This window comes from Talaromyces rugulosus, chromosome III, assembly GCF_013368755.1.
Source record: "Talaromyces rugulosus chromosome III, complete sequence".
NCBI lineage: Eukaryota > Fungi > Ascomycota > Eurotiomycetes > Eurotiales > Trichocomaceae > Talaromyces > Talaromyces rugulosus.
The window spans coordinates 4,180,627-4,194,918 of NC_049563.1; the positions used below are offsets into that span (position 1 = coordinate 4,180,627).

A 14,292-nucleotide genomic window follows, 5' to 3' on the forward strand; every position below is an offset into this window, starting at 1 on the left:
GATAAACCCCAAAGTCAAGGCAGTAGCATAGTGGAGCCAGAATTGAGCAGAATCATGAGGATCACGTATTCATCTCTAGACGCCCGGAAATGGTGGCTGGGGGTGAGTCGCGTCGTTGGCCGTTGTATGCGCCGGTGGAGCATTCAGCCGAATGACTCGCAGGCTTTATTTAGGCAAATTTGAAACAACTTGCATTCATAATTAGTACTATTTATTTGTCTTTCTGCATATCACAATAGGCACAATAATCCCTCATAATTACTATTATCAATTGTTATCAATAGGACTGACCCGCGTTCTATGGATTTCGCGCCCCCATTATTCTATTATTAGATACTTGTATATCGATTGATGAAACATAGCTAAATCCAATTTCAAGTTTACTTGGCTGATTCTGCAGTAATGCCAAAACAGGCGAAAGACGAAGGAAAGAAGAAAGAGCATAGCCCTTCTCCTTAAAATCGTCTCGGTCCTAGGTCGTTTTGTTCGTTCAAGGCATTGCGAAACATCTGCCGAAGCCTGTTAATGGTTTCCATCACAGGAGGATTGACTGCATGACCCGGGTTTGAGGACGCTTCATTCATGGCATTGCGAAACATCTGCTGAGCCCTGTTGATGGTTTCCATCAAGGGGGGATTGGCTCTAGGACCCGGGTATGAGGACGCTAGGCTCACGATATTGCGAAACGTCGGCTGAGCCATGTTAATGGGTTCCATCACAGAGGGAATGACTGCAGGGACCTGGTAAGACTCCTGGTAAGGGGGCGGGTTGACAGCGAGAGTGATTCTCATGACTCTACCATATGGATTGTTGGCCAACCACATTATAACCGCAATTCTAAATCCATCGCTAGACGGCTCCATCTGCATAATTTCGTCTGTTGATAAATGAACATTGATATCCAAGTCCTCGAGGTAGTGTGGAGGTCGGCCTGATAAACGTTCGCAAACATCCTCACCTCCTGCGAAAACAAAGTCCCGCCATTTATCAAAGGACAAGCTCATGATCACCAATTCGGGCTGTGATTGTAATAGGTCAATATCCTGAAGAGTAAGCTCAATAGGTATCAGGTCCCTCAAAATTACGCAGCTTTTTTTGTGAACTGGCTTATGATCGTGACTATCCATAAACGTCTCCATAGTGACCCGTGTAATGTCGCGCTGGACGGTCACGGGAGGAGAATAAGTAGGAGGATTTTGTCCTGATGGATTGGAAGCCATCTTTGAGTAGTCGATTGCAATAAATTGATATCACTTAGGAGCAAGGCTATATGAAGATCGTCTGAGATGTATGTGAGCCGTATGAGATGTATGTGCATGACAGAAACGCAACAGAAGCAGGGCTATAAAGCAATATCCCAGGCTTTGAGAATTTATTTGAATGCGGGATATTACTGCAAGTAGGCGAAGAAGGTGCAAAAGAAGGGGAGATGTTCGATAAAGCAATAACGAGTCAACAAAGAAATAAAGCCTGACTCAACGATATAGTAAAATTATTTATTGAAGATTCGACACAAAGGAAACATTCAATATATTTTTTTTTAAAAAAGTCATTACTACACCGTCGATTATTCGGGTGCAATAGCCAGCGTCCTTTATATTGCCTGTTCAGGAAATTGTATCGCGGGTGTATTATTCCTGCCATTCAACTGCTTATGGAGTCAATTCGAACGATTAATAGGTAAAAGAGTAGTTTCTTGTAATAACCCCATTTCCAGATGTCTAATGAGCCATGCTGGCCTGTTCAATACAAATTGGTGTTCTGCAGGCTTTATTGTTGGATATTAGGACCGAGGACTAAATAATCTACCAACGGCTTTTTAGTTAGTTATTAATATTCTAAGATTTATCTGCGCGGAAGACTATTAATGTAGATGAAATAGGAGCAAATTTTTTGTTGACTCAGAGCTCCTTATCCTATCCGAGAGAAATATGAGCGGTCACCAACATTGGATCGACAGAATTTAGCATCCGCCGGCGGCCTTCAACTATGCTACATATGTATGCTCCAATGAAACATCAAACTTGTTTATTCTGGCCTTATATAGTGATTTTTCAGTTCTCCCCACAGAGGAAGAACTTTAAACACGGGGCAACCAACAATTCCTTGCCATCAATTGAAAATACATAGCCAACCACCCGAAATAAAAAACCACCACCACTATCACAGGTTATACGGCTTTTTGTCTGTCGTAAAGAAGGACGAATGGGACGGAAAGAATGGGATCGTAGCCTGGCTGATATCGCACCGTCTAGATATGAAAAAACCATATTACTGGATACTTCAGATTGATGACCTGTCAGCTCTTGGGTCGGAGCAAATGAAACCAATCCTGAGGACAGTCAACATACCGCTCAATAAGATGGACCCCCGAAGCACTCTCAACAATAGAGCTAACTTCTCCAGGTTGAAGAGCAAAAGCCGCATCTTCAAATTCTTTTTGCATCTCACCAACACCAAAAAATCCACTGTATTGTAAAAAAAAAAAGAGGAGCAAGTTAGCTGCCGGCCATACATATAATAAGATCATCAACATACAGATCACCCTTCTTGCGCGCAGAGCTGCAGTCAGACTCGGAAACGGCGAGGTCACCCAAACGAACTTCACCAGACTTGATCCTTTGCTCGTGGCTGCGGAGTATTTCAATGGCCTCTTCCTTGGAGCGGGTGATGTTGCTTTCGCGCCAGCTGCTCGGACGGCGGCTGTCACGGTGTTTAACGAGCAGATGGGCGCAACGAATCTTGCCCTCGGCTGGAAGCCCGGCAATTCCTGCAGGTCCGGTGTGATTTGTGGCCATGAATACCTTTAGTCGTTCGGTGTCGGTGCCGGCTGGCGGCTCCCAGCGGGACTCTTTGGTGGCGGCATTGAAATAGTAAGGCAGGTTCTTCGAGTTCGAATGGCGGACTTCCCAGTTCTCGGGGAGGCCTGTAGCTTCAGCCTAGAATACCAAGGTTAGCTGTCTGAAGAGTAGACGAGCAAAACGGCGCATACCATGTTGGATGATGTCAAACAAGGGATTCACACCAACAGCAAAAAAAGGGCTTTATTGGCCGAAGGATATTCTACTCCAAGCGGATGCTCTTCGTTTTTAATCTGTATTTTAATAGCTGCCCCGTTCACAGATAGCAAGCAATCCCTGATGCTGGTTTGATTGCGCAAGTATCTGAAAGACAAAAAGCTGTTGGGGTGAAGTATACAAACATCAAACATCGCCTGGACGCGGGGAAATATAGCAACGCGCTAAACCGCAAGGGGGAAGGCGGTTGCCCTGTCGCCACCGGCCGTCAACGTTCAGTTTCTCTTTATAGCACTCGCATCGCTCTCTCTCTGACTGTCACTCGACTTTCTTCCGTCAAATACACACCGCAGTACAACTACATCTGCGTTTATATATATCGTCTCTCAGGAACTCCTTTGAAGATGTCTTCCAGCCCTCCTTCTACGACCGGAGGCGACTCAAAATCCAACACCGATCAAATCCACTTCAAATTTTGTCGTGAATGGTAAGTTTTAGCTGCCGTTTATCTCCAGTTTCTTTTCTCAGCTAGGAATTTTGCTAATAGTTTATCTCTCTCTAGCTCGAATTTACTTTATCCCAAAGAAGACCGCGTGAATAATCGACTTCTCTTCACCTGCCGGACCTGCCATGTCGCCGAACCGGCGACCTCCCCTTGCGTTTACCAGAACATCCTGAACCACCAGGTTGGCGATACAGCCGGAGTGACACAAGATGTCGGATCAGATCCTACGGTTGGTTACCCAGAGTTTTGTCTGCATTGCGGGGAGGAGCTTGCTTGTTCCCAGTGTGGAGTGTTTTCGTCGGGCAGTTGTGCCGGCGACAGTCTATATTATGAAGAAACGGGGGAGGACGGCTTCTGTCAAATGACTTGACTTTTTTTTTACAGAACAAGTTGATGGCTGACTTTGATTGTCACTTTTATTAGCTGCCGCGATCCAACAAGCTCTGCCCAAGCTGCGGAGAGAACGAGGCCGTGTTCTTCCAGAGCCAACAGCGTTCAGCCGAGACCGGCATGGTATGTTCTGTGAAAGAAACGAGACGAGGTTTCTTACTCACTGCATTTTTAGAAACTATACTACGTGTGCTGCGCCTGTGGTACCGTCTTTTCATGATCATGAGCAGCTTTCGTTTCCGGCAATCGATACCCACGAATTTCCGTATAGAATTGTTTAGTCTGGCGTTTGGGCAGTTATGTTAATATGTCGGGGGGCGGGATTTTTTTTTTCTATTTTCCATGTGAAGCAATCGTTTTAAAAACCAATATATGCATGGCGATGGCTACCAATTTCAAAAAAGTCTTCAGTAAACAGTTTGTATTGTACAATAAAATTTAATATTACAGATGCATTGGAGCCAGCGAAAGAATCTTTGACCACTGTTTCCCCCGGAGTTCAGCCCCAACAATACCTAGACCTTGCGTTAGCGATATCCTAGGAGTTTTTGACCCCCCCCAAAAAAAAACAATGTTAAAAAAAGTTGTAAACAAACGAACCGTTCATTCTCGTTCCGATCGGATCGCCCGCCTTGTTGATAAGGACGCAGGCATTATCATCAAATTTCACAAGACTTCCATCGGGTCGCTGAATCTCCTTGCGAGCACGCACGACAACTGCATGTCGAATATCGCCGCGACGCACCTTGTTGGCGATTCCGCTGTTTGTCGAGTTTTCGGGACCAAAGTTTCGTTGTTTCTGGACGACGACGACGATGCGGTCGCCTAGTAGAGATCATTAGTAAAAAAAAAATATTAAAAAAAAGGAACTTATTTGCAGAGATATTCAAGAGAGGGGTAGGGTATGTGAGGACGAACCGATTGTGGCCGGTCTCTTCTTCTTGAGCACGTTGACGCATTCAACAACCGCGGCGCCCGAGTTGTCGATGCAATTAAGCATCGTCTGTGACGGGGAATTGTTAGACAAAAAAGTTTTTCTGATATAAGAAGAGTATAATAGCTCACCTTTAGTTGGATCATCGTGTGTGCATGGTGTGGCTGACGTAGTCTCTTCAATAATCTGGAATTGGTGATGACCCGATATCGATCATTTTGGCGGCTCGGATAATGTGTTTTGCCGACGCCGGCGGTAGCTCTATATACAAGTAACATGGCAACGATAGACCGACCAAGGTGAAAGGAATTAGACTAGTAGATAAATAATGTTCAAATTATGTATTTCTAAGTTATTTAGATTTGATATTATTGTATTTTCAAGACATGTGCTGTAATGAAATACATCGGTTGGTGTATCGCTTACTACTTTATTACACTACAAGTCCTACGCGAAGAGATTATGTTTGTATGGTCGATTAGATGATCAAGTAAACACGTTGACATGAATCTTATTATAACTACTTGTAAAAGTAAAGTCCCCGACACTACGAAAATCCCGAGTTCAAACGCTCCAGTTTTGCCGTAATAGCATCGATAACCGCAGATCTGTTAGAAAAATGTTAGATGTTATCAGACAAGAAAGAAAGAAAAAAAAAAAAAACATACTCTCTGTCTATCATCTTCATTGCATCCGCCACCTTGGCCCGTTGCAGTTTAGCTGGAATCTTGGGCTGCGATCTTGGACTTAGACTAAAGACCGCAGTGTCCGAAGCCGGCTGTTCTGCTGATATGCGCTTCACCTCTGCTAGGAGGCTGTCGGCAAGTGACTTGGCCTATCACTAGTTGTTAGTAGCCGAAATTTGAAATACATGAGAGAAGCGTGATGCATACCATTACCAACCGCCTTCCCAATGCCTCGCTGTCTTCGCCCGTTTCGAGAACAGAAGCAGACAGATTATCAACCTCAGCCACCCATCCATTTTCCTTCTCACTAAGCGGGCGACCACCGACTTTCGAGAGCTTGGTTCGGATACGCGAGTAGCGCGATACGAGGTCATCTTGTCTCTGCTTCGCAGCAGCAAGTCTATTGCTCAGAGCTTCCTCGCTTCGGGAGCCTTCCTGTCTATTGCCGTCATTACCAATATGACTAGAAACATTTTTGATGCGCTCAGCGATAGTGGCGATTCCTTCGAGCTGGTCTTTCATCTCGCCGCGAAGACGTTCGCAGCGACGGAACAGGTCTGCTGCTGCCTTTTCCAGTACGCCCGTGTGCGCAGCAAGCACTCTGTGTGCAGCAGCAACTGTGTCGAGGGTGGATGGTGAGAGCCTGACAGTGTCTCGGAGACCGGCTCTGTGTCGGTGGGGGACGTTGTCTTCGACAAATGTTCCAAGAGGTTCATCGGTGTAAAAGATTGCCGGCACCTGGTATGGCGCCCGCTGAGGCTTGGAGAAAAGCGGAGGGGGATGCGAGACGGGGGCGTTGAGATGAGAAATCACCGATTCCGAGAATGACTGCAAAGCCTGACTCTGAGGCTCATCGAGAACTGCAGCTTGAGGCGCATATCCTCGGTAAGTAAGAAGTAGGGTGCCAAAATCGTAGTCAGAAAACACCAAGGAGCTCGACAGATGGTGTGGTTCTTCATGCAGCGAAGAATCATCTTCATTCAGTTGAATGATTAGCTCGCGAAGGGCTATCGAGCCATCGCAGAGTACATTCAAACGGAATTGCGACCCCGAAACGTCGTCCGACTGAAGTTCAGCTTCTAATCGCTGGGCCCATGAGGAGAGCGAGATAAAGGACACGTTGTTGGAAGTTGTGAGGTAAAAGCCATACCGCGAATGGATGTCGTGGGTAAATGTTGGCCAGCAATGCCGTTCACGTAACTGCTCTCTCACGGTATCTAGCGACTCGACAAGAACCAGGTCCGATGGTTCTGAGAGGGGCGTGCTGAACGTATTAGCTTTGGCTTTGGGGAGCCATTGGCCCTCCACGCCATCCAGCTCCAGACAGACGTGAACACGTCCACTAGCAGTTGACACGCATATAATAGTAACCGAGAGGCTCTCCTCCCCGTTCTGAAACATATCCTCATCATCTTCGCCGGTCATCAAAGCCTCAGTGTCAAGTCTGGCTGGGATCACGATCAAGTCCGTCAGATTGAGATCATCGATCTGCTCCCCTGCGTCAAATTGAAATGGACCCTGCAGCCGAGGAATAGCACTGGGATTGACAGGACGCTTAAAGATCTCCATGTCTAAGAACTCGTCGGTCTCAGGCGTATCTAAAGAGCCCTGGTCATCAATCTCCTTGAGCCATTCGTACTGCTGGCGACTTGCTACCAGTTCATCTTCCGCATCTTCAACTCCAGAAAACTCCTCCTCTGCAGCTGCAAGTTTAGGAATAATAGCAGCTGAAAGAGCCGGGATGGTGGCAGATGGCGCCTGCCATTTAGAAGGAAGCAACGGACACAGCGCATACAAATCTCCCGGTCTCATTGCAACCCACAAGGTCATTGGCGCCCATGCATCTTCGCCCTCCTGTGCTGTTCCACCAAATGTCGCAGATGCAACTTCCATGTCGAACGCGTCTGCAGAAAACCCCTTGTTTTTACCAAATCCAGGAGGCGTGAAATCTTCATCGGAAGACGTCCCATCAATGAGCTTTGTGAGATCGATTGCCAGCGTAGGGCGGTCAAACGACCAATGATTGTTTCGATCCAACTCCCACACTCGAACTGCAGCATCGGCTGTGACTGTCACTATGCACGCTTCGACATTGGTGTGGGTGCCCAGAGGATGCCATAAGGCTGAGATAACCGGCGACTCTGGAATCACATGCGTTGTAGGACCAAGTTGATACGTTTTGAGGCGGAGTGGAGCGGTCTCAGAGCTCGACAGGTGGGAGGGATCTGGCAGTATCGCGATATGGACAGTATGCACAGTGACAACTGCCATGAAAACGCCGTTTGGAGATATCAACAGTTGTTTAACCTCGCCGTAAACAGGGACCGTCAAGGTCTAACAAAATTAGCGCCTAGTCAGTAAATTGGGAATAAAGTAACCGTACTCTGTAGAATTCCTTTTCGGGTTTTGCACCTTTGCCAGTCTCATTCTTTTTGGACTTTGGCTTCGAGCTCGACTCGGCCTTGAGGGTCACCAAGTTCGACCATCGGATTTGGTTGTCCACCAATGCAAAAACCTCGGTACCTCGCTGAGCTAGGGTCTTCTGAGGGCCCTCGTAGGTGACTCGTTTTGGCGCGTGCTTGTCAACAGCGACAGCGGTCTTCCCAGTAAAGAACGAGGCGCCTGGAGATGGTCGGCAGAGCCAAGGCGGCGTGTGACTGGTAACCTTGGGCATCTTAAAAAAGGCCCCCGGGCGAAGGAGAGCGTTTAACAATGTTCCGGGAAAAAAGTGCCCTCAGCTAGTAGACAAGACTCATTGCTCAAGTTCGAGAAGTCCGAGAGTGTTGATGTTGATAGTTGGAATAACAATAGCCAGCGAAATTTGGGAGGAGCTTCCGCCAAAGCCACTAATGGAGCTTAGCTCCGCTGGTCTACCCAACAACACGGCCGATCTTGAACTTCGCCCTGCATTCTCATTCTTCAACGACATCCCAACAGCAATCACCATGCAGAGGCATATGAGCACAGTAGACCGTCTCGACCGGCCGAGTGCCTATTACCAGGGCAAGGTATGATTCGTGGTCCCGCCTTTTCCAATGTGGCTGCTTTGCTGATTTCTTTTCTTTCAGAATAAACGCCGCAGGTACAACGAGCGCGAAGAGGCTGAAAAGGCCGAGGAGCAAAACGACACCCTCAAGGATGCTACTACTCTTTATGTTGGAAACCTGTATGCTTTTCTCCCCTCTTTCGAGCTAATTGCGGCGACTAAACTGACATGCGATCCAGCTCTTTCTACACAACCGAGGAACAGATTCATGAATTGTTCGCAAAGTACGACAAGCCTTCGACACTAGACGAACCCTAGCTAATATACAATTTAGATGCGGCGAGATCAAACGACTCGTGATGGGACTGGACCGATTCCAAAAGACACCGTGCGGCTTCTGCTTCGTCGAATATTATACCCACCAAGACGCCCTGGACTGTCTAAAATACGTTGGAGGCACCAAACTCGATGAAAGAATTATTCGAACAGACCTGGACCCTGGGTTTCAAGAGGGTCGTCAATATGGGTACATCATCAATTCTATGCAGAGCCTGAACAAAGGTTGCTAACTATATTTCAGACGCGGAAAATCGGGTGGCCAAGTGCGTGACGAATACCGCGAGGAATTCGACCCGGGACGTGGCGGATATGGTCGATCCCTTGAAGAGCAGCGTATGCGAGAAGAAGAAGAATATGGGAGAGGAAGGTAAGAAGGTTGTATTTTGTACACTATGTAACGGGGCGTTTTGCGGAGAATTCGATATTATACAGTCAGTCAGTCAGTCACATGATGCTCAATACCCTCTATACGAGCATAAGAAAAAATCTATGGCTTTATCTCGTCATTTCATCATTATTGCATTATTGAGCTTTTTGTGTTCGTCTTTGTTTCACGGCGTCTTGTACTTGGCGCAACCACCACATGTGAATTCTAGGATCATCGGTCAACTCGGGGTGGAAGCTGGTGCCAAAAACATTGCCCTGCTTGACAGCAACAATGTCTCCGGCCTCTTCATCAGCGTCTATATTCACACCAGTGCTGGCGACCAAACGCGCAGACCTGCCTGGCAATTCTGCCAGCACTTCCACGCGGCCTTGACTAGCAGCAGCAACAGCAGTAGCGACTGCTGCGCGCGACGGGGCCACCACTGTTTCTTCGCGCTGGCTTTCTTCCACTTGTATACCCTCGTGCGCCGGCAATATTTTCTCGACCACGGGAGCCCTGATGAACACTCCGTTGAATGGTGACGAGGACGAGTCGTCAACCGAGGCCAGGAACGGTAAATCCAACGGCGTCTGGAAACTTTCCGTCTGCCGGCCAAAGTGATTACGATTCACTCTGACATCAATCCCTCCAACAAGCTCTTGTCCGCCCTTTTTTGTGCGGTTTGCGGATTCGGCGAGGAGAATGAGGCCGGCGCAGGTGCCCCATGTCGGTCGTCGTTGTACCCTGAGCAAGCCGTCAGTTTAGAAAGGGAGAAAAATGCTACCACAAGTGGTTGAAGAAGCAAGCATACTTGACGAATTCTCGTAATGGTTCCAACAGATTCGATCGCGCTGCGATCAGCGAGATGGCTGTGCTCTCACCGCCAGGCAAGACGAGCGCATCGCAGCTATCTAGCTGTGGCTTCGTGCGCACCTCGATGAATTGCAATTCCTCGGACGACGATAGAAGATCTGCCGCTTTCTTGAGCAGTTGGATGTGCTCGTAAAAGGCGCCTTGTAGCGCCAGAACTCCCACTGTAATCTTGTCCATGGTACCCCTGTTTGCCAGCAGAAGTAACCAAGAAATCACAGATGTTTTGTGAGTTATGACTCACATTCTCCTCGTGTTTTTCAACAAAAATTGCCCGCGGAGGTGATTCTGCCACCGCCCGGTCATCAACAACACAACCCCGCAGTGTCAGCATGCATCATTGCTTATCTTTTGTTATTCTCTCTCTCTTGGTTGCGTACAGACTGACAGGCTTTGTCGAATTTTTCGAAGGGCTTATTTTAAACTTTATAGAGGTCTATTTGTTGAACTGAGGGAATTGGCACTGACCCAGGGACCTCGGCCTTTATCGCGGGGTTAACTGACGATTCCGTTTTGGGAAAGCTGTAGCCCTTGTTTAGAGCATTGAAGGACGATATTCCATACTAACAGAAAAGATCCAATTACCACACGATTTGAAAGAAAGAAGAAATAAAGAAAACAAAATGTCAACCACTTCCACCGAGGGCACTCTCACGCGCTGGTACATCGACACGCGACAGCTCAGCGAGACCACCGAGGCTCTTCCTCTCATCGAGACTCTACAGGAAGAAAACCAAACCGCAGCAAAGAAATACTTCCGTTTGCCGGACCGGCATATGTCGCTCGCCTCGAGTCTGCTCAAGTACTATTACATTCATCGCACATGCCGTATCCCCTGGAGCCAAGTCACGATTAGCCGGACGCCCAAACCGCATCAACGGCCATGTTTCATCCCTTCGTCGCAGGCCAGGGCTGATGGGACGCTGATTCCTGCGATTGAGTTCAATGTCAGCCACCAGGCGTCTCTAGTCGCGCTGGCAGGGTGCATCAGCTCGTCTAATATAGCAAAAGAAGAAGATACTGCGCAGGCCCTCTTTGGCACACCGCAGCCATCAGCAGCGCCCATCCCATCAATACCGCAAGTGGGAATTGACATCACATGCGTCGACGAACCAGGACGCCGCCGCGACAAAGGCCCCAGGTCAGCCAAAGAACTTTCTGACTTTGTGAATATCTTTAGCGAAGTATTTTCCCAACGAGAACTGAACACGATAAGCCAACTTGCCCAAAACTCAACGGAACCACTAGAAACACAAATCAAAGCCCGACTCAGGGTATTCTATGCCTACTGGGCGTTGAAAGAGGCATATATCAAGATGACAGGCGAAGCCCTGCTAGCACCCTGGCTGCGAGAGCTGGAGTTTACGAATGTCGTTGCGCCGAGTCCGGTAGCAAGCTATTCTGCATCGAACAAATGGAGCGCTCCATACACGGGTGTTGAGACGTGGTTGTCTGGAAAAAGGGTCGACGATGTGAGGATCGAGCTTGTTGCGTTTGAGAAGGATTATATGGTTGCTACAGCTGCCCGGGGCGGCGAGTTTGGCATCTCTGGGGCTTCGAATCAACCAGATCCTTGGCAGAAGTTGGTCAGGATTGATTTAGAGGAGGATGTTCGGCCGTGTGCGACTGGGACATGCACGTGTTTGGGTGAATAGATTGGCCTGACGTTTTCATTTCTTGATATATACATATTTACAGACATATAACATGCTACATCATTCGATATTACTACATAGGTAGCGAGCAGTCTGAACTCAATTTGCATGCATTCTGAACCTCACATATAAAGACAACGACCTATGTACATCAAACCTCAAAACCCGGTAAAGCCTAGACTCGCCCATTCTCTAAACACTCTCGTGCCCCGCCCAACATAACTTGATCATTTCTTGGGTTTACTTAAAGCAGGGAAGACGCTTGAGGATATTGAGAAAGTTAAGAATATCCTTCCAGTTAATGCTCTTCTTAGCACCCTGGCTGGGCTGGGTCGTTGTCGGGGTTTTGGCGTCGTTGGACGGGCCCTTAGAGCCGGTTGTGTTCTTGGACTGATTGCCATTCTTGCTGGCAGTTCCGCCTCCTACAACAACCGTCAAGGACTTGGGGCTTCCATCAAAGACACTGCCCGACTGGTCATTGCCGTCTGAGGGAGCGACATCATCGTACGGGAAGGCATAACCGCGGGAATCGAGATTGGCGGCATGCACGATACGCGAGTAGTGATTGGTGACGGCGTTTTGGTAGTAGTCGGTCACCTTGTCGCCGTCTGGCGTGTTGGTATTGGTCAAAAGATTCGACCTGTTGAATGCCGCAGCCAATCGAGCGGTAATCGCATCCTTTTCTGTCTTTCCGGCCACAGCAAATGGTCCGCTACTGCAGCTGAAAATGTCGGCAGCGGCAGGCTTTCCGTATGTTGCAGCGCCGTTTGCAAAGTTGAGTTCGCCGTTGGATATCTTGGCGGCCACATTTCCGGACGAGTTCTGGGTGTTGATAGTCAACGAGTCACTGGCATACTTGGACCAGACTTGGTCCACATAAGACGAGTAGTAGTTGTCAAAGAGACCCGAGTTCAATGTGATACCGGTGTTGGGGCTGACAGCTCTCAGGTTTGCGTCACCCTTCTTGACAATCAGCTTATCCCAGCCAGCTTTGTCCTTGGCTTGCTGGGAAGTGAGGCCGGAACAGATGGTGTCAAGGCCATCGGCGGGAATACCAGCGACATGCTTTGTCTGACCGGACGAGGTGGTCAGGGTCAGGGAGATCGGCAGGCTCACAAAGTCAACGTAGCTGATATTGGCATAGAGCTGCTGGTCATTGAAAGTGAATTCACAAAAGTCCCAGTACTTGTTGTAGTTGGCATCGGCCGTGTTCGACGGCGACGGCTCAACCAGAGACGGGCCCGAGTTGAGGTAAAAGGTCAGTTTGTCGTCTCGTACAAACCACAGGCGAGCTCCAGCCAGACGAGGAATCGTCACCGTAACTGAATTTCCGACAGCACCCAAAGGGATGGCGCAGTCGGCTCCGAGGGCTTGATTGGAGCCGGATGGAGAAGCGGGATAGTAGGCTGTCTTGCCGTCGGATTTCAGCAGGAACAGGGCATTGTCCTTGTCGATAGCCTGGCCGGTGATGTAGGCATATACCGTGCCAGATGTAGTCTGGTTCTGCAGCTGAAAGTCCAAAGTGGTCGGCGTAGTGGCTGCTTGGACGGCGTCGTTGGAGGGGGCCATTCTGGTATGTCCTAGCCTGGTGGAAGCAGACAAAGGGTCAGCTTTGTGCAAATATGAATATAACGATATATTAATTGTAAAGGTATGGATGCATGTAGTAGGAGAGAGGAATTAGCACGAACAAAAGCGATGCGATGCGATGCGGTTGTGGTTGTCTGGGGAAGGTGTGACTCAATCGATCCTGGTCCGTTTCCAAAGAACAGGCAGGGGCAGCGCTCGATACAAATAGACATCACTTCTGCCTCGTATCTGGCACAGGCATCTCAACTGACACCACGGATCACATTGTGAATGATGGCCGCGGGTGACCGGGTTTCCGAGTGCAACGCGACCTTGGACGAGGACGTGATCTATACAGACATCCGGAGTGTGGTACCCTCAGCCTTAATCATGTCCCAGTTTGCAGTCTCACCATTATCCAGGTCCAAGCGCGCAATCAAAAGAAAATGAGAACGAAGAAAAAATAATCATCGGACTGGCGATCCATCTTCGGCAAACAAGATTTAACAGGAGTTCTCGGCGCTGGTTGGATGCGGAGGTCGATCAGATGATGTCCAAGATGATGATCCCCCCGCAATTGTGGTAGTCTGCCAGGGACGCCCAGCACAATTACGTACGTCACTGAGCACTGCTCGGTTCGAAAATTATACTCCGAATATTTGCTGCCACGAGTTGGCTGGGACCGACTGCTTGGCGCTGGCAGAGTTGTGTAGGGTCGAGACGCCATCTGATGTGGTCATGCTCCGTGGAACGGCGATCTCAACCTCTTGTATACAACTGCCGGAATTTTAAATGTAGGCTTGCTTAATCATGTTATATTTTTGTTTACTTTATCCCTAGCTAAAAATAACTGCCAAGTTGCATTTCTCTCAAAAAACGTGTCTGAGAGCCTATTCACGTGGACCAAGACATGTGTACGCTATATGAAGCAAATATCTCTATCATATAAATTATAAACCATCAATAAATTACAT

The 14,292-nt window shown here is 48.3% G+C and overlaps 9 protein-coding genes across 9 annotated transcripts; 3 read left to right on the plus strand and 6 right to left on the minus strand.

The window, feature by feature from the left end:
* Window positions 1-455: 455 nt before the first annotated feature.
* Window positions 456-1,220, minus strand: TRUGW13939_06231 (uncharacterized protein; the record flags this gene model as incomplete). Its single annotated transcript, XM_035489385.1, has 1 exon — window positions 456-1,220. The coding sequence occupies one exon, from the start codon at window positions 1,218-1,220 to the stop codon at window positions 456-458; it is 765 nt and encodes a 254-aa protein (XP_035345278.1).
* A 1,079-nt stretch (window positions 1,221-2,299) lies between these two features.
* TRUGW13939_06232 (uncharacterized protein) lies at window positions 2,300-2,995 on the minus strand (the record flags this gene model as incomplete). The annotated part of the gene is made up of 3 exons (XM_035489386.1): window positions 2,300-2,468; window positions 2,539-2,939; window positions 2,993-2,995. 3 exons carry the CDS (start codon window positions 2,993-2,995, stop codon window positions 2,300-2,302), a joined length of 573 nt encoding a protein of 190 aa, XP_035345279.1.
* A 426-nt stretch (window positions 2,996-3,421) lies between these two features.
* Window positions 3,422-3,892, plus strand: TRUGW13939_06233 (uncharacterized protein; the record flags this gene model as incomplete). Its single annotated transcript, XM_035489387.1, has 2 exons — window positions 3,422-3,504; window positions 3,580-3,892. The coding sequence occupies 2 exons, from the start codon at window positions 3,422-3,424 to the stop codon at window positions 3,890-3,892; spliced, it is 396 nt and encodes a 131-aa protein (XP_035345280.1).
* Window positions 3,893-4,356: 464 nt separating this feature from the next.
* On the minus strand, window positions 4,357-4,992 carry TRUGW13939_06234 (uncharacterized protein; the record flags this gene model as incomplete). Its single annotated transcript, XM_035489388.1, has 4 exons — window positions 4,357-4,427; window positions 4,513-4,737; window positions 4,831-4,915; window positions 4,978-4,992. 4 exons carry the CDS (start codon window positions 4,990-4,992, stop codon window positions 4,357-4,359), a joined length of 396 nt encoding a protein of 131 aa, XP_035345281.1.
* A 401-nt stretch (window positions 4,993-5,393) lies between these two features.
* Window positions 5,394-8,206, minus strand: TRUGW13939_06235 (uncharacterized protein; the record flags this gene model as incomplete). Its single annotated transcript, XM_035489389.1, has 4 exons — window positions 5,394-5,454; window positions 5,515-5,681; window positions 5,740-7,866; window positions 7,916-8,206. The coding sequence occupies 4 exons, from the start codon at window positions 8,204-8,206 to the stop codon at window positions 5,394-5,396; spliced, it is 2,646 nt and encodes an 881-aa protein (XP_035345282.1).
* A 175-nt stretch (window positions 8,207-8,381) lies between these two features.
* TRUGW13939_06236 (uncharacterized protein) lies at window positions 8,382-9,228 on the plus strand (the record flags this gene model as incomplete). Its single annotated transcript, XM_035489390.1, has 5 exons — window positions 8,382-8,540; window positions 8,601-8,698; window positions 8,758-8,802; window positions 8,853-9,044; window positions 9,099-9,228. 5 exons carry the CDS (start codon window positions 8,382-8,384, stop codon window positions 9,226-9,228), a joined length of 624 nt encoding a protein of 207 aa, XP_035345283.1.
* Window positions 9,229-9,379: 151 nt separating this feature from the next.
* Window positions 9,380-10,274, minus strand: TRUGW13939_06237 (uncharacterized protein; the record flags this gene model as incomplete). Its single annotated transcript, XM_035489391.1, has 2 exons — window positions 9,380-9,968; window positions 10,036-10,274. The coding sequence occupies 2 exons, from the start codon at window positions 10,272-10,274 to the stop codon at window positions 9,380-9,382; spliced, it is 828 nt and encodes a 275-aa protein (XP_035345284.1).
* A 443-nt stretch (window positions 10,275-10,717) lies between these two features.
* Window positions 10,718-11,749, plus strand: TRUGW13939_06238 (uncharacterized protein; the record flags this gene model as incomplete). Its single annotated transcript, XM_035489392.1, has 1 exon — window positions 10,718-11,749. The coding sequence occupies one exon, from the start codon at window positions 10,718-10,720 to the stop codon at window positions 11,747-11,749; it is 1,032 nt and encodes a 343-aa protein (XP_035345285.1).
* Window positions 11,750-11,989: 240 nt separating this feature from the next.
* On the minus strand, window positions 11,990-13,318 carry TRUGW13939_06239 (uncharacterized protein; the record flags this gene model as incomplete). The annotated part of the gene is made up of 1 exon (XM_035489393.1): window positions 11,990-13,318. One exon carries the CDS (start codon window positions 13,316-13,318, stop codon window positions 11,990-11,992), a length of 1,329 nt encoding a protein of 442 aa, XP_035345286.1.
* Window positions 13,319-14,292: the final 974 nt, after the last annotated feature.